Source organism: Lonchura striata, chromosome 3 (assembly GCF_050655825.1).
Source record: "Lonchura striata isolate lonStrDom1 chromosome 3, ASM5065582v1, whole genome shotgun sequence".
Classification (NCBI taxonomy): Eukaryota; Metazoa; Chordata; class Aves; order Passeriformes; family Estrildidae; genus Lonchura; species Lonchura striata.
In genome coordinates this window covers 24,717,008-24,744,040 of record NC_140705.1, presented here as the reverse complement: position 1 = coordinate 24,744,040, position 27,033 = coordinate 24,717,008, and the positions used below count along the sequence as shown (strand labels likewise).

At 35.0% G+C, this 27,033-nt stretch overlaps 1 protein-coding gene across 1 annotated transcript in view; it reads left to right on the top strand.

The window, feature by feature from the left end:
- Positions 1-27,033, top strand: part of COL21A1 (collagen type XXI alpha 1 chain) — a 69,690-nt gene that overhangs the window by 21,283 nt on the left and 21,374 nt on the right. Inside the window, exons 10-16 of the mRNA XM_021551120.4 lie at positions 4,907-4,960; positions 5,959-6,012; positions 8,331-8,384; positions 9,200-9,253; positions 10,855-10,908; positions 10,987-11,040; positions 13,639-13,692. Coding sequence (XP_021406795.3) covers positions 4,907-4,960; positions 5,959-6,012; positions 8,331-8,384; positions 9,200-9,253; positions 10,855-10,908; positions 10,987-11,040; positions 13,639-13,692 — 378 coding nt within the window. The remainder of the gene's footprint in view (positions 1-4,906; positions 4,961-5,958; positions 6,013-8,330; positions 8,385-9,199; positions 9,254-10,854; positions 10,909-10,986; positions 11,041-13,638; positions 13,693-27,033) is intronic.

Genomic DNA, 27,033 nt, shown 5'->3' with positions numbered 1-27,033 from the left:
TTTTTCCCTTTAATTGCCACCTCTGTTTATATTCTGTTACATACAGAAAATATCAATTAAAGGAACTGTAAAAAAGCCTGAAAGTGAGAAGCATAAGTAATGAAAGTACATTTTTTCCAATAAAAATATAATTTAGAACTTGAAATTATTAAACTGGCTAGTCAAGAGAAGAAAACTGATAAATAACTGCAAGGATAAAGACAATATTTGAATTTCAAATGGAACTCATTTTCATTAACATTATTAATGAGAAAGAAGCAGTTGGAGTGATTACTGGCCCTGGAAGCACTCAGCAGCCTAACTGTGTGGTCACAAAGCTATTTTTTATTCCAAAGTATGCTTTGTATGTATTGGGGAAAAACTCAATTTAAGGGGAAAATTTAATGGGAAAAATAAATTATCAGAATCTATGCATTGAACACTCATGGTTAATAGAGGTAATAGGTTATCAGTCTGCTACAGAAATTTTAAAAATCCATCAATTTGTCAATTTTGAACTATAAACCATGCAGCTGGCAAATCTGAACAATTTTTGAGTATTCCATCTAGTTTCACTCATGAAAGTTTGGAACAATTTGCCTTGTCTTTACAGCATGTACAAGAAAATAAAATAAGAAATGAGAAAAAATAAGCAATTTACAAAACATATGGTGAGACTGACTTTACTGTTACAAACAGATCTGGAGTTCATAAGGTATCAAAAGCCTCACATAATAAGTAATTTCTGATCATTCCAATGTATGTTTTTAAAGATTATAGAACATTACTACAGCTGTATTACCTAGACCTGGTGACCAACTGAAAGCCAAATCTTTTATGATGTACTTGCCATAAAAGCAATGATAAGCTATTTCCGCAATACTTTTGGAATAAAAATGGGTAATAGTTTCACAAACACATAGAATTCCTTGTGCTACTGGATGGTTTGCATGGAATTTAAGTTGTTCTACACTCTACAGCTACTTTTCTCAGAAAACTTTCATAGACAGAGTTGATAATTCAGCTGTGAAATGCTGTCATCAATTCCACGAAAATACATATTCCTCAGTAATCCCTGGCCTTTTTATTGTTAGAGGAAATCTTTCTGCTCCATTCTGATACAGGCATGTAATGCCTTTCCTGAGACTTACAAGTCTGGAATCAGGGCAATGCCTGATGCTGACTTGTGCTGCAGAGACAGCTGTAGAGTTCAGACAAAAGACCACACTGCTACCTGCAGCAGCTGCCAAAGGCAGAGCATATGATAAAGATGAGCATCTAAACAGTGAGCAGAAATTTAGTCCCTTGGTACATCATCCTATCTCCCAATAGCCTGAAGCTTGGGAATTTTTTAAACTGGATATACAACCTTTTATTGAATGATCTTGATGGATCTTTTTTCCTCTGTGCTATTTGAGAACATTGTGTTTAAGTAAAATATTCTGCTAGGGTTTCTGAGTTATGAAAGTCTTGACAGATGATGGAGTAGCTAATGGAGGAAAGTGTAATGAAATGCAGAAATAATAAACATGGATACATGTCTGCATAGTTACAGCAATTTCTGTTAAAATGCAATATATTTTATGAAAAGAGTTCGAAGACTTGTCTTGTAATACTTTAGATGTGCTTTAAAGTATTTCTGCAAGAAACTACCACAGGAGGTCTGCAGACCTTTCAGTGTTTCCTTAATGCCAAGTTAAATTTTCCTTTTGCAGTTGAATTTCACTATGCTTAGTTACATCACCCTAAATAGTTTTTTTTACTTAGTGATTACAGTCCTTGAATATCTTTAGACCGTTTCTGTTGATCGCTGGTTCCTTCCTAGCCAAACTGAGCTTGCTTACTTCTCCCTTTGTCTTTCTCAAGCAGGCCTGTGTTCATGCCTTTCTTGTTGATTTTGTCCATTGCCTCCAAAAGCTTTTCATTACGGGAGTGTGCAGTGCAGTTCTCACTCCCTTATCCATACATCCTCTATTTTTATTTTTATTTTATCCTTATCAGACGAGATATGCCTAAGAATGCTGTCTGAGCTGTTGTCCTTTAGGTATGCAAATGCATTGAAGATATACTGATGTTTCCTCTGTTGGTGTACCCAGTATTTGCAATTAATACTTGCTGTTCATTTGTCCTTCCTGCTCAATTTTTTCCTTTACAGGCAAACTAAGTTTCTTTTTCCAGTAAGGATGATGACACTACTGCTAATTCTTTGTGGCTATTATATAAGTTATTTGACCTTAGAAGTGTGTTCAATCTTTTTCCTTAAAAATTATTGCAAATTATTGCCATTTTCTTTAAATTCCAAAGTTTCATTTTGTCTGTGATTTTTTCAAATACCCAGAAATCTGGGACAAAACTAATCTCAATGTCCTGCTGTTTATCACACTCCTTTTAAGGATTTTCAGGCACCATAAAATGATCAGTACTGTTCTCACAACAGTAAACTGAGAGGTAAATTTTGTGTAATCCTGATTTCAAATGAACTGATGTAAAATAATAAATGAGAGTATAAAGTCCTATGGAGTAGTGCTGACTGACAACATTGTAGTAACATTATAGGTGGGATACATTTAGGATTTCAGTGGAGGCAACTATTTAACTAATATACCAGAAAAAGTATGCTGTTTGTGTGTCCTTTGAGAAGTTCATGAGGGAAGAACAGGCTCAGATAAAAATTATTTGGTAGCAAATATAGTGTGTTCACCCTATTTGAAAGAGAACCTTTAGTCCTGAACTCATCAATTGAAAAGAGAATTTTTACTTCTGTCCATTTAACATAAAATGGCAGCTCTGGCACTGCTGTTCTTGCAGATATGTATGTATGTCACACAGGTACTCCTACTGAGGGCTTTGTGATTAGGGAAAGAGGATTTGAGCTGACTTTAGTGAAAAAAAAATTGTAAGCATTAGCGTGTAGATTGATGATCCATACTGCAAAAGGAGTAGCGATACATATATATATACTAATTTTTTATGAAATCTGTGTTTTTTTTATTTTATAGAAAGTGTTTTTTAATTTGCCCAATCACTCTGCTATTTATACCAGATAGTGATTCTAACTTATTTGGCTTTCTGTGAATTTCCTTTTGAATCTTCTCTCTTCCAGCTTTCTATTAAAAGTACACATTGACAATGTGTTTTATTTGTATTGAAATCACATTACGATATTTAGCCCTGAGCTAAATATGCAGTTTTGTAAGCTGGAAACTCTTCTGCTGTCCTCCATTCATCTTGTGATTTTGAAATTCAGTTCAGCCAGGAAATTGTCCTCTTCTACTTCTTCCCCTGCTCAGTTAGAGGGAGAAGGGAAATTGCATTGCAGAGATTTAAATTATGAAATAAAGTTTTATTTTTATAGAATTATATCCTACAGAAAGTCATAGCATTTTTTTTTGAGAAGGAAAAAATGGATAAACTTTTAGAGTCATATTTTGGTTTGGTGAATTTTTTCAGCTACCTAGGAGACCTATAAGCACTCTGGGGATACTATACCATCTACAGTTAAAGCTGATTTTGCTAGAACTGCCTTGAGCACTAAATGTAAAATGCTTGATAAAGGATCCATGTATGACAGAGACCTAGAATTCTGTTTACTTCTATATTAAACATTATCAGCTGGCTCATCGGGCAACTGCTCAAATGTCTTTTGGGAAGAGGGTACAGCAAGGACTCTCTTGTATCTAACCCAGCAAATAATTTTAGATCTGTTTATTATTCCTAGGAAGCTCTGACTGATTTAAAGAAGAAATCGGACAAACACGCTGCCTCCCTTGTACTGAAAATTTTATATTAGCTTCTTTTTACCAGTATGGAAATCACCTCAGGAAACTTTTTTGCCACAGTTTTAAGCTTGAAACCCATTTGAAAATAGGATTATTATTTCTATCAATTCAAATAAAGATCAGATTCTGGGTATTTGAAATTGGATAGCCCATTTAATGGGATTTATCAAATTTACTTTTGTCTGCCTGTTGAAATATCTGAACCAAATAGCCTCAGAATATTATAGAACAATTTCTCTTCTAGCTTTATATGCTTTCTTGATAAAATCCTCTTGGTAGCTCATTTTGTCCACTGCAAGGACATGTTTTTAAATGAGCTATGCAAAATTCTTATTCTTCAGTAACTTGTCTCTTTTAAAGGATTCTTTAAAGCCCTTGTTAATTTTGCATGAAAACTGGCTATCTTTCCTGTACTAATTGAATCAAATCCACCAAAACATGGACATATATCTTGGTTTCTGTAGAAGTTCTCTTGTTCTGCCAATGTTGATTTCTAGCAAAGCATTCCTGAAATTCTCTTTTTAACTCATGAATTATTTAGTATTTCTTTTTTTAGTCTCAGTCATTCAAATGATTCTTTTTTTATTTGTGTAGACTGTTATATACCTTCAAGTTCATAGCTAAGTGCTTAGTATCAAGAATGGAATTTTTATTATGTAGAGATATTATAAAACTAATTGCATAATGTATTAGAACATACCTTGCTTGTTAAAGCTTATTTCTGTAACTGGATACAAGCCTTTAAAAGTATTGGCAAGTTTCAGCTATTTTTCTTAAGAGAGAGAAAAAAAAATGTGTCTACATATGTGGTTAATTTTTTTTTCCAGTGGAAAATAAAACAATATGTTTGTTATGCTTTTGTGTAGCAATTCTAAAATGACTAGTTTTAGCTAAAGTCTGGAAGCTGAGAACTTCAGCTGCAGATATGAAAGCTTTTGAAATCCGAAGTCTAAAGCTCAAATGTATGATTGTCAGAGCAGTTGCTAAAATCTGTGACCTAAAATTATAGGGTTGTGACAAAAGTTCTTTAATAAGCAGGAGGATTATTATTTTATATTTATTATTATAAAGATTTCTTTTTAAATAGGTGTTTGGGAATTTGTGTATGTTGCTTTTGAAAAGTCACAAGTCTTGGTTCTTTTCCTTAGGGATACCAGGGATCAGCAGGAACTCCAGGTATCCCAGGAACCCCAGGGATTCAAGTAAGTTTCTATTTCATTCCTAGAATTTGAATATCTGAGACAAATCCTGCCAAGTCTCTCTCAATATCTCATTTGTTATGGAGAGTTGAGGTGTGAGGAATGAAGAGGATGCAAAGGGTGTCATGAAATCAGGGGCCATCCTTGGGTGAATTGCTTTGAAATTCACACAGCTTTGGGGCTTGTAGGTAGGCTGACTTTTAGACTGCAAATCTAAGCAGCACTAGGTAAGGCCTCTAGAAGATGGACTCAGCTGTAGCTTAGACATTCTTATCCTGATCCAGAAGCCAAACAGTAGTTTCTTCAATTTTTCTGTGAGTCACTAGCAGTGACCTAAAGTACTGTCATGGTGATGGATTGCCCAGAATTCACAAATCCCAAGCAAGTTTCACGTAAAGCCCAGGTTAATGGGGGAGAATTCTTTTTCTTTATTGCATTAATTTAGTTATCCTTACTTGAGACAGTTGTTGAAAACCTTTGCTGTATTTTACTTGTGGCATAATCCAGTCTGAATAATAGTCAAGGATTTAGTCATTTGTGGAAATAATTATCTGAGAGCCTGCTGGGGCCAAGAGCAAGCCTGCAAAATGGGATATGTGGAGGCTGTCTGATGGGCTATTGCAGGGGACATCTCTGGGCTCACCCATTGATAGGTTGTGATTTTGAACAGGCTAATATGGCTGTGATATTCTTTTTTTTTTTTTTTTTTTTTTTTTTTTTTTTTTTTTTTTTTTTTCCTTTTTTCCTGGAGTGGGCCTTGGTTAAAACAAAAATTTTTTCAGTGTTCCTCAGTCACAGATTATGATAGTGAACCATGCTCATCCATGCTGGGTACACATTGTGCTTAGTTCTGCTTTTGTGTCCAGTCACCAAAAGGTTGGAATCACTCAGCTGACACACTCGTCTCTGGCCCATGTTGTGTCACATTTCTGTGTCTAATTCTATATCAGATTGTACTATTATTATTAGTATTTGAGCTGGTAATTTCTTTCTCAATCTAGGGACCTCGTGGATTGCCAGGTATCAAGGGAGAACCAGGAAAAGATGGGGTAAAGGTAAAAGAACCCAAACAAGAATGACAGATAAAAAGCTTTTACCTTTTATAATTTTTGGTTGCACAGGTAATAGCATCAGTATTTTCACACGAGTATTCTGTGAGAATTGTTTGTTAAAAGGGTGATAAGGAAGGACTAAGAATCCTAAATTTAAATTCTGAATCTGGCCCTCTTTATTTAAAAAAGTTTATATTGGCTTTAGCACTGCCAGTAACAACTTTATTTCACTGAATAACATATACTTAGAAAGTGTATCTAAGTATGGGTACCTGAAAGCACAATACAGACATCTGTCAGAATGGTTTCTTTTTAAATATTTTCAACCTTTTTCTCTTTAAGTGAGTATCCAGGTGACTTAGGTAGGATTTTTTCTTTTTTTCTGGATTGCACTTTTTATCAGAAAACACTGGCTAATTGAATGCAAAACATTTTGTGGAAAATTCTAGCCGAGGTGTAGCCAGTAGCTTGGAGACAGACAGATGCGGAAGCTTATATGTAACTGTCTCCTGGTAGCCAGGATAAACTTCACTCTGGATCTTCTGTATACACAGTGAATAAACTGCCATTGGCTGTGGCCTTCTCTCACATTTCTGCCTTATGTTTAGAAAAGTTCTAAGCTGATTATAATGACAATTATTTTGGTTTTGATTCATTAAAACTTCAAAGCCCTTTCTGTAAAGCAAGCACTTGTTTTCCCAGCAGATCTTAGATTTTTTTTTCTAAAGTTCCCAATAACTAGGTCCTCAAATTCATCAAATTCTGTTCAGCAGAATGCTCAAATTCAGGGTTAGAGCTGAAAATTGGTTATGTGTTTTGTGCTTTATTCATCTCAATCCAATTGATTTTAGAATTTAATCTAATCAGTCAGTATTGGGCTATGTGTAGAAATTAAGATGCTGCTGATGCTCTAATTGCTTCACAGTGCAGGGTTGTGACAGATTATTTCCTATTGCTCAGTCTAGCCTTGTGTAAAATAAGCCAAGAAATAGGGCTTCCAGCACTGTTTTAGTGAACATTTCCATTGTAAAATAGGTCTTCCCATTAGGATTTTTTCCTGGAAATTCTGCCCAAATTTTCATTTCTTTATTTCATCCCATTACTTGTAAAGTTTCTGAAGTAGCTAATTTAAAGTTGTTTTAATTTCCAAATGTTTTAGTTTATCCAATAATTGAACCACAACTTCTGAGTAGAAATCAAGACTCTACACTTTTTCATTAAGAAGCAATGGATATATGAAGTGTTAATTTTATAACCTTTGCTGATTTTTAAATGCCATTCCATTGTCTGCTTTTAATATTTATTTGTTGAGAGATATTGTGATAACATTAATCCACAAGCTGTCGTTCCTGTGGTCATGTTCCTGCCTACTGCAAATATATGACAGAGCTTTCCAAATCTGCTTAGGCATGAATGGCTTTGATAAACAGCACTGAGACATGTTGTCCTGGTTTAGCCCTTGTCTTAGAATTTGAAATATTCTATGAAATAACTTTCTAAGCATAGTTTACTATTCCTTCTATCTGATTGAAATATATTAAACACATTTAAATATATTGTTCAGTATAAAAATAGGTATTAACAGAAAGAAAGCATTCTAATTGCCCAAGAATGATTTGTGATTAGCTGTTTTCTCATGTGAAGTAGTCTACTGAAACAAGCAACTAGGATTGGTTTTATTGTTTCAAAGCAAGTAATGACAAGCTGTAATTTAGGATTTTGTTGTTATTGCTTGAGGGAACTTGCAGACAAATTGTCAGTTAAAGATCTTCAGTACCAACAGCAAAAGTTTGGAATTCCTGATAACTGACACCTCTGAAAACAATAAAAAGACTGGTACTTTGCCTTGTCTTTTCAATTGCTAACTGCTTTTACCTAAGTGGATTCTTTATTCCTCTGAAATGAGAACTCATTTCTCAAATTGCCAAAGTTATTTTATAAGTGTATTTGGTTTAATTAGGTTTCTTTTGTAGAGCAGGTACCTAATATCTTATTTTTTAATACTTCATTAATCCAGTATAAGCTGGTAGGAAATTTCATAATGTCATAAATTGCTACTTTTGAACCTCCATAAGACTTACTAAAAGATTAGTAAATTTAGTCTAAATTTTAGTGAATAAGGTTTTTCTTTTATGTAATGAATTTTGTTTAAAGATAAAAAAATCTCTTATTGGTCATCACATTAATGTTATGAAGTTGATACTGTGATATTTTACATCTTTCCACTATTTGTTGATCACTTGATCACAAGAATATGAAGATTCTTGTAGTATATTACCACTATTTTGATACAAGGATTTAAAGTATGTTTGCTGTTTCAGGGTGACAGCGGACTACCTGGTTTTCCTGGATTGCATGGGATGCCAGCACCAAAGGTTGAAATTAAATATTCTTGTTACAGCATTCCTGTGTTTCAGCTTGCCCTGTAGTTCAATTTAAAGGGTAAACATGTCTATATGCAATACTATTTCAGAGCATTTGATGAATTGCTCACAATAAATAGATATGAAGCTGATATTTAGGGAAGATACATGCCATGGGATTTCATTACATAGATATCAAACAATAGAAACCACTTGTTATTTAATTTCTGTTTTGCTCTATGGGATTTTACTACTACTTAGAAGATTCTTCATCACAAATAGTCTTTCACAAAAATAAAAACAATTATATGATTTTCTTGTCATTCTACTTGAGTAACAGCATTTTAAAGAACAGTTCTGACCTATCACAATGAGTTTAGTTCATGTGTGTGCTCCCCAAAGCAATTTTCGTCACAGTTTTTGCTCATCTATGTTAGTACTCAACAGAACTTACCTCATACCTTTTCCAAATTCATGTTTTTAACTCTTCAAATAAGGTCTTCAGAAAAGTCCAGCCCTTTTCAAGGTGCTGAATTTTCACTTAGGTTCCTGCCTCTATTAAAGTAATGAGAATCACAAAGTGTCTTCTATAGAAAGTAGAAGACTTAAGCCTTCAAACTGTGGATTATCTCACCATCAGTGTTGGACATTCTGGCCTTCTCCTCTAGGAAAGCTAGTCAAATTTGGGATTTGCATTTAAGACTTGGGCTTACATAGAGCTTCTTGCCTTCTTTGTGTCTGCTATACATATGTACTTAATATATATATAAATATATCTTTATGTAACTACTTTTATTTTAAAAATTGCTCATATACATTTTGTCTAGGGAGAAAGAGGTCCTAAAGGAGATCAAGGAGTGCCAGGAATATATGGAAAAAAGGCAAGTGACCTTATAAGCATAAGTTAAAGCAAAATACTATTGGTATCTGTGATGGGGTCACCCAGACTGGCTGCCTGCTGCAAACCCTAGGCACCACTCTCAATCTCCCTTCTCAACAGTATGAAGGACAAAGTAAGATGGAAAAGCTTGATGGTCCAGATAAGAGAGATCACCTGCCATTACTGTCACAGGCAAACCAGTGGCTACTTGGGGAAAATTAATTTAATTTATTGGCAACTAAAATAAGTCTGGATAATGACGGAAAAAAAACCAAACAACTAAACCCCCTTCTCCTCCACCCTGCCTTTTCCCAGGCTCAACTTCCCTCCTTCATGGGATAGGAAATGGGGAGCAAGGTAGGGTGGTCTTTAACAGCTTCTCCCTGCTCTTCCCCTCACCCTCCTCACCTGCTCCGGGACAGCTCCTTCCCATGGGCCGTAGGTGTCCAGGGCAAACCTGGCCTTGCACAGATTCTCCATGGCTGCTCCTTGGCTACCACAGCGCCACCATGGCCCCTCCAAAGGCTACAGGGGAATGTCTGCTCCAGCACCCTCTTCGTGGGTCTGCAGAGCTGCCACTTTTCTCCTCTTTCCTCATTTTGCTGGTGTCATGTTTGTGGCCCTTGTTGAACACATTCCCCACTCCTGCCCTGGCCGCGGCTCAGCTGCGCCCTGCGGCGGGCAGATGGATCTGGCTGGAACGGGCTGTGTCCTGCTGTAACCGGCTGTGTCTGTCTGGATCCGGCTGTGTCCGGCTGGCACCGGCTGTGTCCGGCTGGAACCGGCTGTGTCTGGCTGGGGCAGCCCTGGCCTCCCCTCAAGGAGCTCCCGCATTGCCACTGGGAGCCTGGGCATGGGAGCTCCAGAGAGCATAATTAATATTTTTATAACATGCATATTCACAGAAAATGTAACTCTTTATTTACAGCTCAGAAAAATGTTCAGTGCTTTTACTGGATGTATTTACATTTAGTAATGTCAAACTCATGCTCTGCTTATTTGGATATTTTGAGAACCTTTTCATTTCGTTAGTAGATTGGTGTAATTCATTTTCACATAGCACAAAATGCACGTATTTTTTGTAAATATGTCTATAGTGTAATGCACCATATAGAGGGCATACATAATAATTGTATTGCAAAGAAGTCTATGTTTTTTAAAACACATGTGCATATTACCAAACAAGAGAGAGGGAGAAGAGTTAGGGGAGGGAGGAGAAGAGCACATGAAAGGAGTGAGGCTGATTGCAGATGGGAAGAGAGATGTATTAATCTGTAATTTATTTAAAGCAGAGAGTATAATTTGGCCATCCAGTGTTAACAGCTATATTTTCACTGGCCTTGTATTTTCTTCATGTGTTTCGTCTAGAGTTTAAAGCAATTTGAAAGAGGGTCTGTGTTAGCATTTCTGCAGTTTGAAGCATATCTTTGTTTATGTAATGGGGTTGTGTTATTAATTGACAACTGCCTGAGTTAAGAAAGAAATAGATCTTCCATAATTTTTCAAAATAAGAAATAACATACATGAATTACTGGTTAAATCTATTGAATTTGCAGCATAAACATTGAGCACTATTTACTTTCCACTTGCTGTTTTTCTCAGGGTTCAAAAGGAGAGAAGGGTGATACAGGGTTTCCAGGACTGCCTGGGCGATCTGTAAGTTTTCTGAAGACAACTTGTTGTTAGCTTGTGCTTGTTAATTTACCTGCTGATTGCTGTTAAATGTTGCCACAGGGAGATCCTGGCAGAAATGGGAAAGATGGATTACCTGGCAGTCCTGGCTTCAAGGTATGTAGAAATAGATCTTAATATCTTGATAAAAAAGTCTTCCATAGCATTTCTCCTGGTGTAAACATACTGAGTTTATTCTGTGGAGTATTACTGGAAATCAAAATAATGTTGTTACTGGGAGATGTGGACGTTTATTGCAGCAATGAGCAGACTTCATTGTTTTCAATTGTTCCTTGAGCAAAGGAAAAGCTTTTATTAAGAGTGTATTATTCATCACTGGAGATTGTTTATACTTTATCTCCCTTATCCTTTTGTGTTTCTCTAACCCTGTTATTCTGTTAAAGAGATTTATATACAAGCATATACTGGGGAATATAATTGCTTTTGAGGGGAGCTGCAGGAAAATTTGGGGAAAGTACCTTCAGTATTGGATTAATATTTTTGTATGTGGTTTTATTCTCTTCAGTATGCATTGCTGTTCGTATTTGATGTAGAACAGTTTTTCAAGTCAACTCAGTATGTGTCTACTTGAAAAAAAGGCAACAGGATCTGGTATTCCTATAATGTGTTGTAGTTTGTGAGCTTCCTGAATGTTTTGCTTGGCAAGTTGTTGCTTGCACTGTTCTAATTTGCTAAAACATAGACTTCAGTAATGTCAGATAACAGTCTACAAGGAAAAGATTTGAATAATATGTGATGTAAATGCTCAACTGAATTGATCTAAGGAAGTTTTTCAACAGCAGCTTTGTTCCTATAAGGATTTTTTTTAATAATAATGAAATTATCTAGGGCTGCTCAAGATTAATTTTACTTCAAGGTCCAAAAATGCAAAAATCTGAGTGCATTTGAATTTTAAGTTCATATTGCTGTATTTGAAGATTTGGGTCTTCTATTTTGTGACCATGTTTGTCTAGTGCAGTTGGGGATGCAGCTGGCATGTCTGTGACAAATGCTGCAGCAGGGATGTATGACACAAGACCTGTGAGAGACCTAAATCTTTCCAGGCAGCAGCTGTCAATGAGGTGGATCAGGGTAGTATCAGTGGAGTCTGGAGAGTAACTCAGCTCAGAGAAGGCAGACTTGTAGGTATCAATTTAGTTGTGCACATAAGAAGCCCCTGGCACATTTGAAATGCATTAGTGTCCAAAACATCCTCAGGGAGCTGAAAAATGTGACATAACTCCTATGGAAAGCCAGTGCTTTTCAGGAGTGTGAGTAACAAGATACCATCGGGTATCTTAGATATGATCAAATTTCTGTGTATGGGCAGTGGAATTCAACTCCTGGTGTCTAGTCAGCTGAATCAATCCTCCATCAGTTGTCCTGTCTAGACTTCTATTATCTGTGATATGAGCTTGGTTACCTCCAGGAATTTATTTCAAATGAATCCTCTCTTATTTTATATATATATATATGTGTGTGTGTGTGTGTATGTGTATATATATATGTGCACACATACATTGATATCATTGCTAAGTTGGAGGAGAAATTCCTTCTCTGATACTTTACAATGTAGGAAAAAAATTAGATTTTTTTCTTCCCTGGTATTTGATAACATGGAAGGTAATATTCACAGTTAACATTAAGATAAAATTTTAACTATCACTGGTGGCAATTTAGAGTGAAGCATTGTGTTGCTAAAGCATGAATTTGGAGAGTACTTTCATATGTTTTATGCTTGTAAGCAGTGTACAGAGAATTCAGTATATTGTGTGAATGTGTGTACATTTAAACTGAAAGACATTTTCTGGACTATTTTCCTTATTGTAGTACCAAAAATATGATGTTAAATCTATTGAATTTGCAGCATAAACATGATGATGCACCTAATGATGTGCTCATTAGGTTTTATTAATTTTATAGTACAATAGTTAATAGAAGCCATATTTTTCATTCAAACATTTTGTTAGCCTGACTTCAGCATCTGCTTGCTATAAAACATTGCTTCATTCTGGGTCTGTAATCAAATTCAGAACACTAAAAACAGGCTGTCTTTGAAGGAAATTTCTGTTGGAGCTTTCCTGGTTTTTTACAATATTCATTTTGGGAAAGAATGTGGAAAAAACATGGCTGGAAACCCAGATGCTACCCATTGTTACTTGAAGTCCAGCTCTTATAATTTTAAGTTAATTAGAGACAGATTATTTTATACATGTGTGTGTGTGTGTATGTGTCTATCTACATCTATATCTATATTTTTGCCTTGTTTATGTGCTTTTTTTTTCCTTGAATTATTCAGATTTTCAAAATACTTCAGTATCATACTTATTTTGATAAATATAATTTTTTGTGTTGCTGTATTCTGAAGTATTTCGAAATATTTTTTCACACTATTATTTATACTAGCAATTAGTCAGTAACAGTCTGTTATTGTTTTATGCATTTTTTCTACCAGAAATTGCTGTTCTGAGTGAACAGAAATTTTTCTCTCATCTCTTTTCGCAAGCTGTTTGACAGCTGTCAGACACAACATGAGGTAATATTGGATTGATGCTGCTTCTTGCTGTGCATTAAGCTGTTAAGAGATGTTTGTTTGGTGAAGTCTCAATGTGTATTACTTTGAAATTTTACTTAGACTAAAAATATTATTTACTATGTAAAATAATTATTTTTGTTATGCAAATAAAGTTGCTTGCTTATGATTTTTTTTTAAAGGGAGAAGCTGGGCAGCCTGGATCTCCAGGCCTAGAAGGACATCAAGGAGAACCTGTAAGTGATTAAATTCCTGACGTATCCTTATGTACTGATTTATTAGTTTTGTTGGGTTTTGTATTTTTTTTTTTTTAGCTAATAGCTATTATACTTCATGTTTAATTTGTGTTGATTTGAATTGGTTGGTATATAAATTTTTTAAAAAATGCTTGTTTATTTTCTGCTGTTCATTTTTAAATTTGATTTAATTAAAAGCAATGATAAAAGTCAAAGATGCATTAAAAGAAAAGATTCTTCACCGTATTACTGTGGTATATACTGACAGCAATACATGTGGTATAAAATTGTCTCATTATTGGCTTCTGTCCTGTTGATGTTGTTAGATATTAATAATTACTTACTTGAGGAAAGATTCTGGATGGGTTTGACTCTGATATCTACTACATGATAGTAGGAATGATTAGTATCTTCTTGCAAATACTTGTTAATCACACTTTTAAAGTCTATTTTTTTCACTACATACCACTGCCTTTCCTTTGCCCAGTTTTACTGGCCTTTTACTTCCTTGCATCTTCTTACACCATATTATCTGCATCTCTCTGCTTCTTGCTTAGCTGGGGACTGTGCTGCTTCATTTTTGCTTTGCTTCTTTCCAAAGACATTGTTCCTCTGCCAATATTTGGGCAGCTCATTTTACCTCTCCTTAATATCTGATAGCCGGGCTTGGTCCTTCCTTGTTTCCTCCTTGTCCTCCTCTGTTCCTCCTTGTTTCCTTCCAGGCCGGCAGACTGCTTGAAGCAGAGGAACCAAGATAGCAGCTTTGAGTGCTGAGAGACAGCCAGCTGTCATCAAACCATCAGCAATTCTTCTGCAGGCCAAGAGCAGTAAACAGAGCTCAGCTGGTGGAGCACTGCCTTACAGATGAATTGCCTTCTAAATTACATTTAGAATTGTAAGATAAAGAGATACAGCTTTATGCAGTCAGAAATTTTGTGGTATTGCATGTAATGGGAGGCAGTCTGAGTTACAGGGTCTGAAATATGATAAAAAGTTTTGATAATGAGGAGTTGGAAATAAGACTTCTAGCTGAAAAATTCTGAAATTTTTTCATTTAAATTTTTTATATATTCACCAAAACCTTCTCAAACTACTCAAATTTTGAATAGACTGCAAAACACTAAAAAATCATGCCCAAGACACTTCCTTCCCACTTGTCTGTCTTAAGTGAAAAACACACATAATTCCTCCCTTGGCTTTATTTCTTCCTCTTTTTCTGACCCAAATAACTGTGAGGCATTTTACCCTTTTACAGTTTATGGTGTCTCCATATGTAAGAAAGACTGAATGTTAATTAAATATCATAAAATACGACTGGAGGGATTTTGGTTTATTGTAAGTTGGTACACCTTAACAAATGTGATAAAAGTGAGTTCTGTTATTGTCCTTTGCCTTGGTTTGTCTCTTTTCATTTTTACAAAAGAAATGTTAGTTGGTCATTGTGATTTTTTAAAAAATTAATCTAAGAAATGGAAGGGAAAGGGCATTTCTGAACTAGAGAAAACAAAGTATTTAATATTTTAACAGCTGTCTTTCTAATGTGATGACATTTGTTAAGTATGAACTGTATCTATTACTGAAATGTATTTTGGTTTAAAGTCAATATAAATTATATATATAACATTCACAATATAACATTTTAAACAATGTCAACTCATCACTAAAGTCCCATAATTTTGCTTTAAAGGGAAATGGAGTGGTAGATTTAAGATGTTAAAAGTACTAAGAAGTTTTTTTAAATCACTGCAAAATACTATAGAGGGAGACTTCCAAAATATAAACAACTACAAAAAAATTTAAACAATCCTGATAGAGAAAGCTAAATTGCTTGTACCATTCATTTATAATCAGTGGAGGTTCTGAAGAGTATAAAGGCTATGTACTGACCCTAAAATTGCCTCAAGGTCACAATTAGGGAATGTAAAACACTGAGTCATCCCTGCCTATCTGCCTTTATTGCTGATGTAGCACCATCCTGCATGACCATCACAGTGCTCCCATCTATTTAGGGTCTGGAAGAGGCAGCATTTCTGCAGTTCAGTGCAGAAATGTTGAGGTTAAAATGTGTGTTTGAGTTGTGGAAAATGAAAGCTATCCTCAGCTGTGAGATATATGGGCTCCTCTATTCAAGTAGAGGGTAATTGGCTTTCACCTGTTGGAAAGTGAGCTGGATTTAGGTACTGTGAATGATATCTTGTGCAACTTACTGCTTGTGTTGTTTCTGTTGTTCCCCCAATGTGTATTTGAAATATAATGTGTAAGCACCTCCTCTCAGCTCCCCTTCTGTGGAATTCAGTGTAAACTTCTATGGTGGGATACCCTTATAGTTAGGGCACTGGTGTGGTAGGAAGGGATTGAGCTGTGCTGTGCCATCCCTGGCACAGTCAAATGGGCTGCCTAAGCACAAGACAAGCCTTGGATGATACAGTTGAAGCTGGATGACTTTATATCAGTAACCAGGCACATGCAGCTGTGGCCCTGGGATGGCTCAGCAGATTGTGTGGATATCCCACCCACACAAACAGACATGCAGTCTTTATTTGTTTCATTTAGCCACATTAGTGTTAGACATGGCTTAATTTGTTAAGTTGACGATTTAAAAAATAGTAATCTTATGATCCCTCTTGTTAAGCAAATAAAAATTACATGGTTGTGAAGTGAATGCATGTTGAAACATCTAACTGTCTAGAATGGAGAACACAGGTGAACTGAACTCCCTCCCATTGCCTCCAGCCTTTGAGATGTGTGGTTATTTTTTGCACAGAATACTTTCTGGTATATTATTATTCTTACTAATCCCCAAAGTTACAAACAGATGAAGTAAGTTGCAAAGATAAGTAAATAATTTCAAGAGATGAGCTTGACTTCTCTCAATCATATTATTTGGAGTTTCAGTTAACCAGACTATCCCAGTTCTACCCACTCTGTAGAATAGCATGTGACTGTATGGTCAGAGTAATTCAGGATTTGGTAAAGGTAGTAATCAAGCTCATTTTTCTGGTGACAAAACCAGACCATGCTGTCACTTAAGTAGTTCAATGGCTAGTCATCTATCTTACTGGTGACAGGTTGTTTTGATAAATATGTTGTTTTTAGGGACCAAATGTCTATAGAATAAATCAAGATTTATTTGAGCTTAATTCCAGCCTGACTGTGCTTTTTAACGTAGGTAGGGTTTTTCAGAATTTGGTTTCAATGGAAGCTCCTTGTGTTTGCAATTATGCAGATGGGAACACTGAAGTGAGTGCTTGTGGGTAAAGCTGGCAGGACATTTACAGCACTCTTCTAGGCATAGCATATGCTCTCCTGCCACAAGTAATATGTCTGAGCATTTGCAAGTGCTCATGTTTACTCTCCAGAACTCATATTTTTCAGAAATACATCTGCAAACACTTAAAAATGGTAGAGTTTTGTCTCAATATTTAGGTCACATCTCAAGATCTCAGATGTGGCCTTATTTGTGCCAGCAATAGCAGCACAACATGACTTTCAGCTTCTGACCTGACTCCCACTGTTATACCTACACTCCTCTTTTGTGTAATGATCTTTCATAACTGCATAGGGAATGCCAGATATAGATCAATGCATTCTCTGAAAAAAAATGTGTGTTTTATGCTAGGCAATGGTAGCAGAATTATTTTTGAAATATTTTTAAGATATGCTACAAGATACAATAGAAGTTGTACAGTCTTCATAATGCAGAAATCCTGAAAACAAACTGGTATGGCCAGATATCCTGTATGTTTGGAAAGCAAATACAAAGTTAATGTGATTCTACTGCATTTAATAGCTATGCTGAGATTGATAGAAACAGGAAAAAAGGGAAAAACAATCCTTACTTAGTTATATAGTAGAATGCATAAAAAGTTTGGAGTTTTTTTGTTACTATTATTTGCCTCTATGTCATGTAATGTTTTTCTTGTTGCTTCTAATGTTGATGTTATGTTGATATGTACCAATTTTAGGTACTAATATGCCATTTACTCAACATTTGTGTTTTGTACTTGCATTTAGATACTGAATTATGAAGTACTTAGGATAAAAGCAAACCTAAATCTGCTTAGTAGGCCTTGTGAAAAAATTCTTTTCTGAAACTATTACTTTATTTTTTATCCACCTAGTCTGATTCTTGAATTTCTACTTTTAATCTCTTCAGAGGTTAAAGTATAAAGATCCTGTTGTGTTTCCAGTGCTCAAAAGATCATGTGTTGTGTGAATTTATTACTTGTGGGAATATTTCAGAGCACTAAATACTCCTTCAGATTTTATATCACCTTAAATTAGGTCCTGCTATAAAATAGCACTGTCTATATAAATAGTCTATAAAGAAAAATATTTTTCCTGTCACTTTTTAAGAGGAAAGTGATCAGGATACTCAACAGAGTGGTTGCTGTGAGTCTATCAAAATTTATAGTTTCTTATCTGATATACATGCTTTTCTACTAGTCTGAGATGCCTTGATAGTAGGACCTGAGCTCTGGTGGCCTGCGTTTCAAAGGTGTCAGCATTACAATCATAAGGGATGTAAAAACTAGCATTTTCTCTGCAAATTTTGCTCTCAAAAGAACACCTATTTATTTTTGAAAATTCTGACCTTTACCTGTAAATTAAAAAAAAAAAAAAAGTTGTTAGTTGGGTGAGTTGTTTTTTTTTATTCATAAACAGCTGAAAATTATGATTTTTGTAGGCATGTGGCATGCATCATTATTTCTTTACAACTAGGTTTGGTTAGTTGAATGTACCTTTTGGTACTGTTTCTTTATTCTTTCTTCTAATATCTAAATTGTTGAGGTAGACAGGGCAGAGTCTTGCTGATGACTTTCTGAGTGCCTGGGTCATGTAACAGATGTTGTTAGTTTTGTTCTCACTTGAGAAAGGGGGAGATGACAGCTTTGACTGCACAATACTCCCAGCAATCATTTGTTAATTACATAGTGCTGTAAGCTCAAACAGGTTTCTTAGACTGAATGCAGGTTTTCCCGTCAAGTATAACTTCTAGGTAGCTGTATTTTTTTAGAGCTAACATTATTTTCAACCTAGGTTATCTTCATTCTGACTGAGAAGTTATTTTAACTAAATTAATTCAACATTATATATATGGAACAGTTAATTACTGTTAAGAAGATAAATATGAGAATTGTAATGAAACAGGTAATTAGAAGACATCTAGAACTTCAGGCAGGTTAATCTGAGTTACTTTATTATTCCCAGTTGACAAAGATGCTATAAGACAATACAGCATAGGTGCTGGTCCAAAGTCTGTTGAAGTCAGTGGAAAGATTCCCGTTGAATTCAGCCTGGACTGGGGCCACAATAAATGCTGTAATAAACTTGGACCCACTAATTTAATGCTGCTTGGAAAATAATGCCTGCTTTTCTAAGTTATAAAGCTTACAGTTCTCTCCCAACTAATTCACACTCTCTGCATAATCATCATGATTTCTAATTTTAAAAATTATTTCCTCACACAGTGCAATTACATTAGTATATTAATTTGCTATAATTATAATATCTTTCTTGTCCTTGTTTTGTCTACAGAGACTTGGGAAAGTATTTTTTATTACTTTTTTCAGCTAATGCCATTTTAAATTTGATAATTTTGGAAAATGATGTAGAGAAGAGGTGGCATCCCTGCTAACATTTCTTTAAGACTGTTTTATAAGTGCAATGTTAACGAAGGGAAATTCTCAAAAGTTGTAAGGAAATATGAAAGGAACTCTAGTTGTAAACCCATTGTGGACATGAATGTCATATGCTATAAGTAGTTGTAAATGCTACTCAGAATAAGTACTCTGTTTTCTACTTGCATGCAATAGTGGCCTTCTTATGGCTGGCAATTTTTTTAGTGATTCATATGCTGATAGAAGTTAGATGCCAGCATTTCTCCTCTATTGCTGATGTTTTGTGAACATAGAAATAGAAGTATCTCTAGCAAATGTGTTGTAACAATTTAAAATCTTTCTACTGACTTGATGAGCTATGCTCTAGTAAACATGTGCTTATAATTTTGTTAAAATATCCCTTAATAGTTTTTAAATATTTTATAAACTGGAAAAGAGTATTAAACCAGTATGATTCTGAAAGAATTGTCCCACAGTGAGCACTTGAAGGTGCAGCTTTGTTAAAAAGTGCAGTAACTGACTTCCAAGTACAAAATTAGTGGTAGTTATGATTTATTTGTATTCCATGAATGATTCCAATGAGCTAGACCTATTTATACACAAACCCACTGGCTCTTGTGAAGAGTCCAACTTCTTCTAAGCATTAAAATAATTCGGGGTATTTTTGGAAATTTTCTCATAGAGACTTTAAGTTCGATATTCATCTTGATTATCTGTACTCTGTAAAAAGTGAGCTTTAATTGCCAGATGAAGTGCTTTGGCATAAGCTTATTCTGTCTAGAGTAAGACACATATTGCTTCACCTGTGTTTTTCCCCCTAAGGGGATGATATGTAGCTTGAGCCTTTAGCTGTCATGTTTTCAGCTTGGCTTAGAAGGAGTCTAGGGATCTGGGTTGAAACAGAGTGAATAAATTTGGTGGTATGGATGTAGTCATTACACATCCAATATAATCTCTCATGGTAATATTCCCCAAAAATATGAATAAATGTATGCCTATTTAAATGCTTGTGCATTTTGGAAATTGCAGAGACTGTGATGTGCACATGCTTACACACATCACTACCTTTTTTCTCAGTACCAGTAACTATATTTTCTTAGTATTAATATTGCAGTGGGTTTTCCTATAGAAATTGTTTCTTTGGCATTTTAACATGATAAATATACAATATTACAATGTGTTTTAAGTGGGAAAACATCAGGTAGCTACAACAGATTATCATTCAAAAACATTTCTGATGAATTGTTTTTGTTACTTTGAGTAAATGATGTACTGATATATTTCAAGTATATTACTTAACATATTATTTCTTGGATTGAGAAAAAGACATTCTAAAAAGTCACTGGACTTGATCAAATGTAAATTTTTGAAAAGTTGACTGGATAAATCCACACAACTGTAAATTGATCCTATGTTCTTTATCAGAAATTTCCTTCTTCTCAAGTATCAGTTAAAAGTGGGGTTGTTGATTTGGCTTTAATTAAAGAATTAAAGCAATAGAACGTGGGTGTGTGTATATGTACCTGTAACTGGTTATTTCAACCTGCTAAAAATAACTAGTAAAGATCTTGGAAGTTAGATGGTACAATGGAATAAAGTAAATATACCTGAAGTGCTCAACATTCATTTCCTTTGATGTGATATTTAAAGAAGGACTCATTTCCATTCTTTTGGTTCCACCTGATGTCAGTAGTAATATTTAGAGCATTCCTGAATGCATGTGGTAATTTCATTCAACAAAGAAAGGCTTTTCTGAAGAGAAAAGGCTTGAAGAGAATGTTTGGGCTGGTATATGTTGTGTATTGGGCTGGCATCTGACCTGTTAGTACCCGGAAAGTTGATGTTTATACTTCCAGTAATCTTTGTCTCACATGTTCTGATTAATCTTTAAAGAACAACATCTCTTTTTATTCTTGCCATTCAATTTTCTTCTTAACATTTTATGACTTAGGTAGATATCTGCTGGAATTTCCAGTGACTCTGAAGACCAAGCAGAATCTTCCCCCAGCTTATTGTTATACTTAGAAACCAAACATGGAGAGTAGAGTATGAATGAGGAAGACACTCAGTTAAAATGTAGAATACATAAATATTTATTATTTCAGTTGATTTCATTTGCACATTGCTGTTCTTTTCTATGCTTCACAACATGTTTATGGTAAGTTACTTAGCCACAAATCGAAAGAGGTTTACCAAAAGGATGATTGACTCTGATCCAACTTCAACAGAGTAGTAACAGTATAGCCAGTTTTCTAGCTAGTGTTCCTTCTTCTTCAACATGGGAGAAGCCAGAGGAAAAAATTGTTGTACCTGAGTCCTCAGAAGGTCTGAGTTACAGCTTCCTTGAGAACTGTGGTCAGGGCGGTGATTCAAAGCCCTCTACCTGTATCTAGCTCTAAGTGCTGTATCTGGCATCAAATCTACAGCCTCCATTCTGAGAATTACCCAGAATGGTTTTCATTTCACCTCATATAGTCAAGTATGAGTCTATACTTATTCTATTTCTTTCATATAATTTTTTCTACAGTGAAACTGATATCTGCATTCAACTCATCATTAAATATGTGTCTCAAATAGAAGCGGCCATTTTTATTTTGACTGTCTTAGGCAGTTTACATACTTGGATTAATAAAAGTTACTTTATTTGAAGCTCTGCAGAAAATACACAAGAGAAAAACAAACAACTTGTAGCAGAGCTGCTTTGTTAGTTTTATGTTCAAGTGGTAGTTGGGCTGTCAAAGTATTTAGTTACTCGTGTTTCTTCTGTGTGACCTTCTTGATCAAGAGCACTGCATTATTCCTGTCCACAAACAGTTTTAAATGTGGAATTGAGAAGCTGATACTCAAGTCTCAGACACTCAAGTAAATATAGTGCTATAAAATTTAGGGAAATGTGGCACAGTAAGTGTTTTATTTTTTTTAATCTTTCCATACTAAAATTATTGTGAATTGAAGCTATGGAAAGTCTTGTCAGAATACAGTCTGGCTTCTGATCCATAACAAAACAAAGCAAAACAAAACACCATGATCTTTAATAAGAGTGAATTTAAATCCATTTGCAAAATTTAACTACTATTTCTGCTAATATTATTAAACCATTTTAAGAAGCAACCTTTGCCTCTTATTGTGCAAAATACTTTTTGCTTTAGTAGTTAGTTTTAGTAATTAAATTTAGCCTTAATGATTGCTGAGTGAGTCAAGGTGAGATTTTCTTTGTGCTCTGGAAGGGTTTTGTCCCAGCCTTTGTTCCAATTTTTCTTAGCTATTTCTTAAACAGGTAACAGCTGCCAAACAGACTTGGACTAAAGGAATTATCACAGAACTTTTTCTCTGGGAATAGATAGAAACATATATAAAATAATTTTTTTTTCACCTGTTATTTACTGCCAGATACTCTCTGTCAGAGCTTTAGGACTTTCTTAGCCAAAAATGCAGGCTGGCTCATCCTTAATAGCCAGCAATGGACCAATTCTGTAGGAATTTTACAATCCCTTTTAGAACACAGCTTTACTGTTTTCTTTTGCTGTGTTCTGTGACCAATTTCACAGAATGCACCATATTTTAAAAGAAAAAAAAAATAATGATTTATTATTAAACTTACTCACTGCTAATTTGACTGAGTGGTTCCTTACTGTGGGAGAGAGATGTGGCTGAAAACTGCATCAGTGTGACCTGTGAGGACAGAACTCTGGTTATGTGGTGGGTGTAAGGAGCAGAGCAGAGTCCGTGCCCTTTGGGGAGGCTTTGCTGGCCTCAGCCTGCCCAGTCTCGTGTGTGTAAGGTGCTCAAGCGCCGTGACCTTCGTAAGTTTTTCCCTGTAATTTAAGTGGTGGAGAAATTTTTAGGAATTTTGACGGCTTGTAACTGCTTGAGTATCAGCGTGTTTAAGTGTCAAATGTGGGTCAGTTTGTCAGCATTTAGAAGTTTGCAGGATTTCTGACAGATGGGATGTTGGTTATCACAATCTCTAAGGCTGATCACCATAGGCAGAGGAAGGGCATCGTGGTGTCACCTGCAGGGCTGGGAGTTCAATTTTGTCTGCCTGCCTTTGGATCCATGAGGGTTTGGCAAGTCTGAGTCTTTTGAGGGTTCTTTACAAGAAACAAGAGTAACACCAGTTTCAGCCTGTGTCAAGATATACATAGTTTTCATTTTCTATTAGTATTTCCAGATTTTGGAGTATAGTTTTCCAAGGTCCGTGGTGTTGGCAATGCAATAGGGGTCACTCTGTTCCACATTTAACATGTGCATTTTATTGCTAATAACTGATTTGCCAAAAAAGTGTTTGAAAACTGCAGTCTTATAACTACAAAGATCTTGGTAATGCTTTTTCCTTTCCTGAACTTAATTTAAAGCTGCTGTGCTGGTCTGGTGGATAGTCATTATGTCTGTGGGAATGCTTCTTTGTATGTAGCCCTTTTTTTTTTCTTTCATCAATTGCAACTACTCAGTAGTAGCAGATTCTGCTTTGTTGAGTTTCTTTTCCAGTTTTATACATTATCCAAATTTGGTTTGTCTCTTTTATTTTATTAGGATTATCAAGGATTTGCTATAATCCTTTAAAAAGTGTTTTGATTGTTGTACTTTCATCCAACTTATGAGTTGACTTGTACTTTTTTGCTTGTCTCTAGTAAATCTCTCATGTATCATCAAGCAGGCTTTTTCTAATAAGGATACATAAAGAGTTGAGTTTTCCAGGTGTTTAAAAGGGATGATGGGAACATATGGATAGATAGATCTCTTTTGTTTATCTTGTTCTATTGCTGTAATTTATATAAGACCCTTTAGGGTCATCTCAGAATTGCATACTTTTCAGAGTAGAATGAACCATTTGATTGAATAATAAATTAAAGAACTCATATATGCTAGAAAAAAACATCTTTTTATCAGAAGAAAATAAGATAATAAAGACAAGTATACTAAAGTTCTCTACATCTAGCTGGGGAATTGACTGCAAAGCAGTTTGCTCATAAAAAATAGCTTTTGGAAATACTCTATATATAATTTCACGTTTTCCTGAGAAGAGATAAAATTTTATGATTATGGATACATTACATATAGCCTAGAAATGCCTACTTTACATAATAGGGTATCCTGTCCTACTAGGCACTGAAGAAATGTGGAACAATAAAGACAGCAGCAGAAAATAAAGAATAAAAATGTGCTAAAATATACTAATTTTAAGGTTAAAATAGGTTTTGTTTTATTCTTTAAAAAGGTCTTCTGCAAGGTTTCTTCTGTTGTTTGCAAGTACAAAATTAACCATAAGGGGGGATGAAAATAATCCTGGTACTCGCTAGAAAAAGCAGGAAATATTTTGAGAAATGTATCTTGTGTCTTAAGTAAAAATGCTTACATCTAGTTAAATGGTATATGAGGCCCTAGGCAATTTCCTTAAAGGATTTTTTTGTGGGGCTGCATGGAAGAAAGTCCATCTGTTTAATATAATCCAACACAAAAATAGACACCTCATGATTAATGAAAACTACAGGAAAATTTTTCCAGGGATTGTGAAAACATTTTCCTCTTACAGTTCAGTTCTTACAGTTCCATTCTATTATAGTTAAATCCATTCTATCTGCCAGATATTATCAAAGAATGGAAGATTTATTTAAATTGCTGAAACTGGAATAAAATAGAATATTTATATAGAATTTTATAACTGTCATAATTGAGGTTCATGATCACAACAGAAACAAATTCATGCTTTTGGGTGTTCTGAAGTCCCAGCTGTGCAGGCTGCAGCTGAGGAAGTCTGCATCCAGGGATTTGGTTGCATACTGAGATGAGCTCCATTTTGCAGTGTGATGCTGAGACAGAAGTAGATATCGAGGTGTTTGGGATTTGGCTGCCTGGGGATGGCCACCAAGAGCCATTGGAGTTGTGTGAGGACAACTGCAGCAGCTGGCAGGCACGACACACTTTTTAGAGCAGAGTGACATCTTTTTCAAAGGGTAGATCTGCAATCCCACAGCACCATCAGTGACACTAGAGATTATCTCATTTATCTACATAGCAGTCAAGTGTCACTTTAAGTCCTGGGGTTATCCTGCAAAGCCTCCCCAGGCCTAACCAGACCTTAGAAAGCTGACAGGCTTCTAGGTACACATAGGTGAGACAGGGTAGAAGATAAATGATTAAACAAGCAACAGAGGCTGAGTAAAGGATAAGGACAGCAGTCCTTACCCAGTCTCCAAAATCTTAGTTAGCTGCCAAACAGGTACATGATGACATTCATTTTTAGGCACAAACTCAGCAGTGTGTGATAAAACTGCAGTTAAGAATTTTTAGAATAAACATGGAATTTAAACCAAGGAATTAGATTTGCTAGACTATCTTGCTGGCTTTACATTTTATGTGATTATAGTACTTGCTGATAAAGGCTAAAATAATGAATAATGAATAATATAACAAGCTTTTATGGGATAAGGGAAGAATTCCCATTTAAGAGAAAATTTCAAATAAAGGAGGAAGGCATTGGAATGAAGTGGCGATAATTGATGAAGTCAGATTGGTGATGCTGAAAGAACTGAGGCAGTACTTGTGATTAACTTATTTTTTAAATTTGAAGAAATACTTGAAGAATAAACCTTTCATGAAGTTGATGTAAAAGAAAAAGGGGAACAAATTAACCGATTCAAAGTATAGAAACTCTCCAACTCACACAAGGACAGAAATCAGTAAAGCACATTCGATGGTTTGAATTTTAGATATTCTGGCTAGAAATGTACTGCTACTTTCTATTGTTATTACAACTGTATATGTGATATATACAAACCATTTAACATGAATTTTCTGGAAAGGCAAGGAAAAAGAAACTTTGGAATTACAGCTTCTTTTCATATTTTATATGAACAAAATGTGCTCAATAGCTTTGCAAAGGACATCCCCAAAGGCAGGGTTTTTGTTTTTTTTTTCTATAGGCGAGTGAATCATGAACTATTTCACAGTATTGATTCTATTACTCCCAGTGGGTGGCCATTTTCCCATTTGTAGCAGTTCCAAACATTGTTTTTCCCTAAGTGGAAGAAAAATTGCATGATGAATGTGTTTCATATTAGGTTTTGATTAAACACAGGCATTTGTGATAATTTTAGTTGCAATATACTCTTAAAATTTATTTTTTTTTGTCTTACAAATGGAGTAAAATGAATTGCTTTGTCTCATATTTTAAAGTTAGAATGCATTTTTTGATAATTAAAATAAGGTTTCTTTGACAGCGTAGTTAGTATTATGTCATCTTATTAAATATAACTTTTTGTTCAGAATGTTTATGGAACTAAAAATAAAAAAAATATGCTCAGATTCTAAGGATTTGTATTGTGAATGAAATCTCTGTTTGGAAACTAGACACATTTCCAAAGCTAGATTTGGCTTTTGACTTAGAAGTTAGGTAAGAAACTCTTGAAATCTAAACTACCTTTTTAAATTGTCTTCTGAGAAAGTGGAAATAATTCTAATTGGTATAACTAGAGATTATCCATGTAAATGGAAGTACTAGATTGGGATAGATAATCACAAAACAACCAATTTTAATTTTTTAGGTATTCTGGAACTGATCCTGCTGAAATTAGTCCTTGTAATTACTTAACCATAGAAGCTACACAGAAAAATAACTAATGGGAAATACTCATTCTTTATTACCGAATTAGACACTTTATTCTCCTTTAGTGCCAGTCTGCATGTGGAGAGTAACTGAAAATCTCCACCCCATGTACTC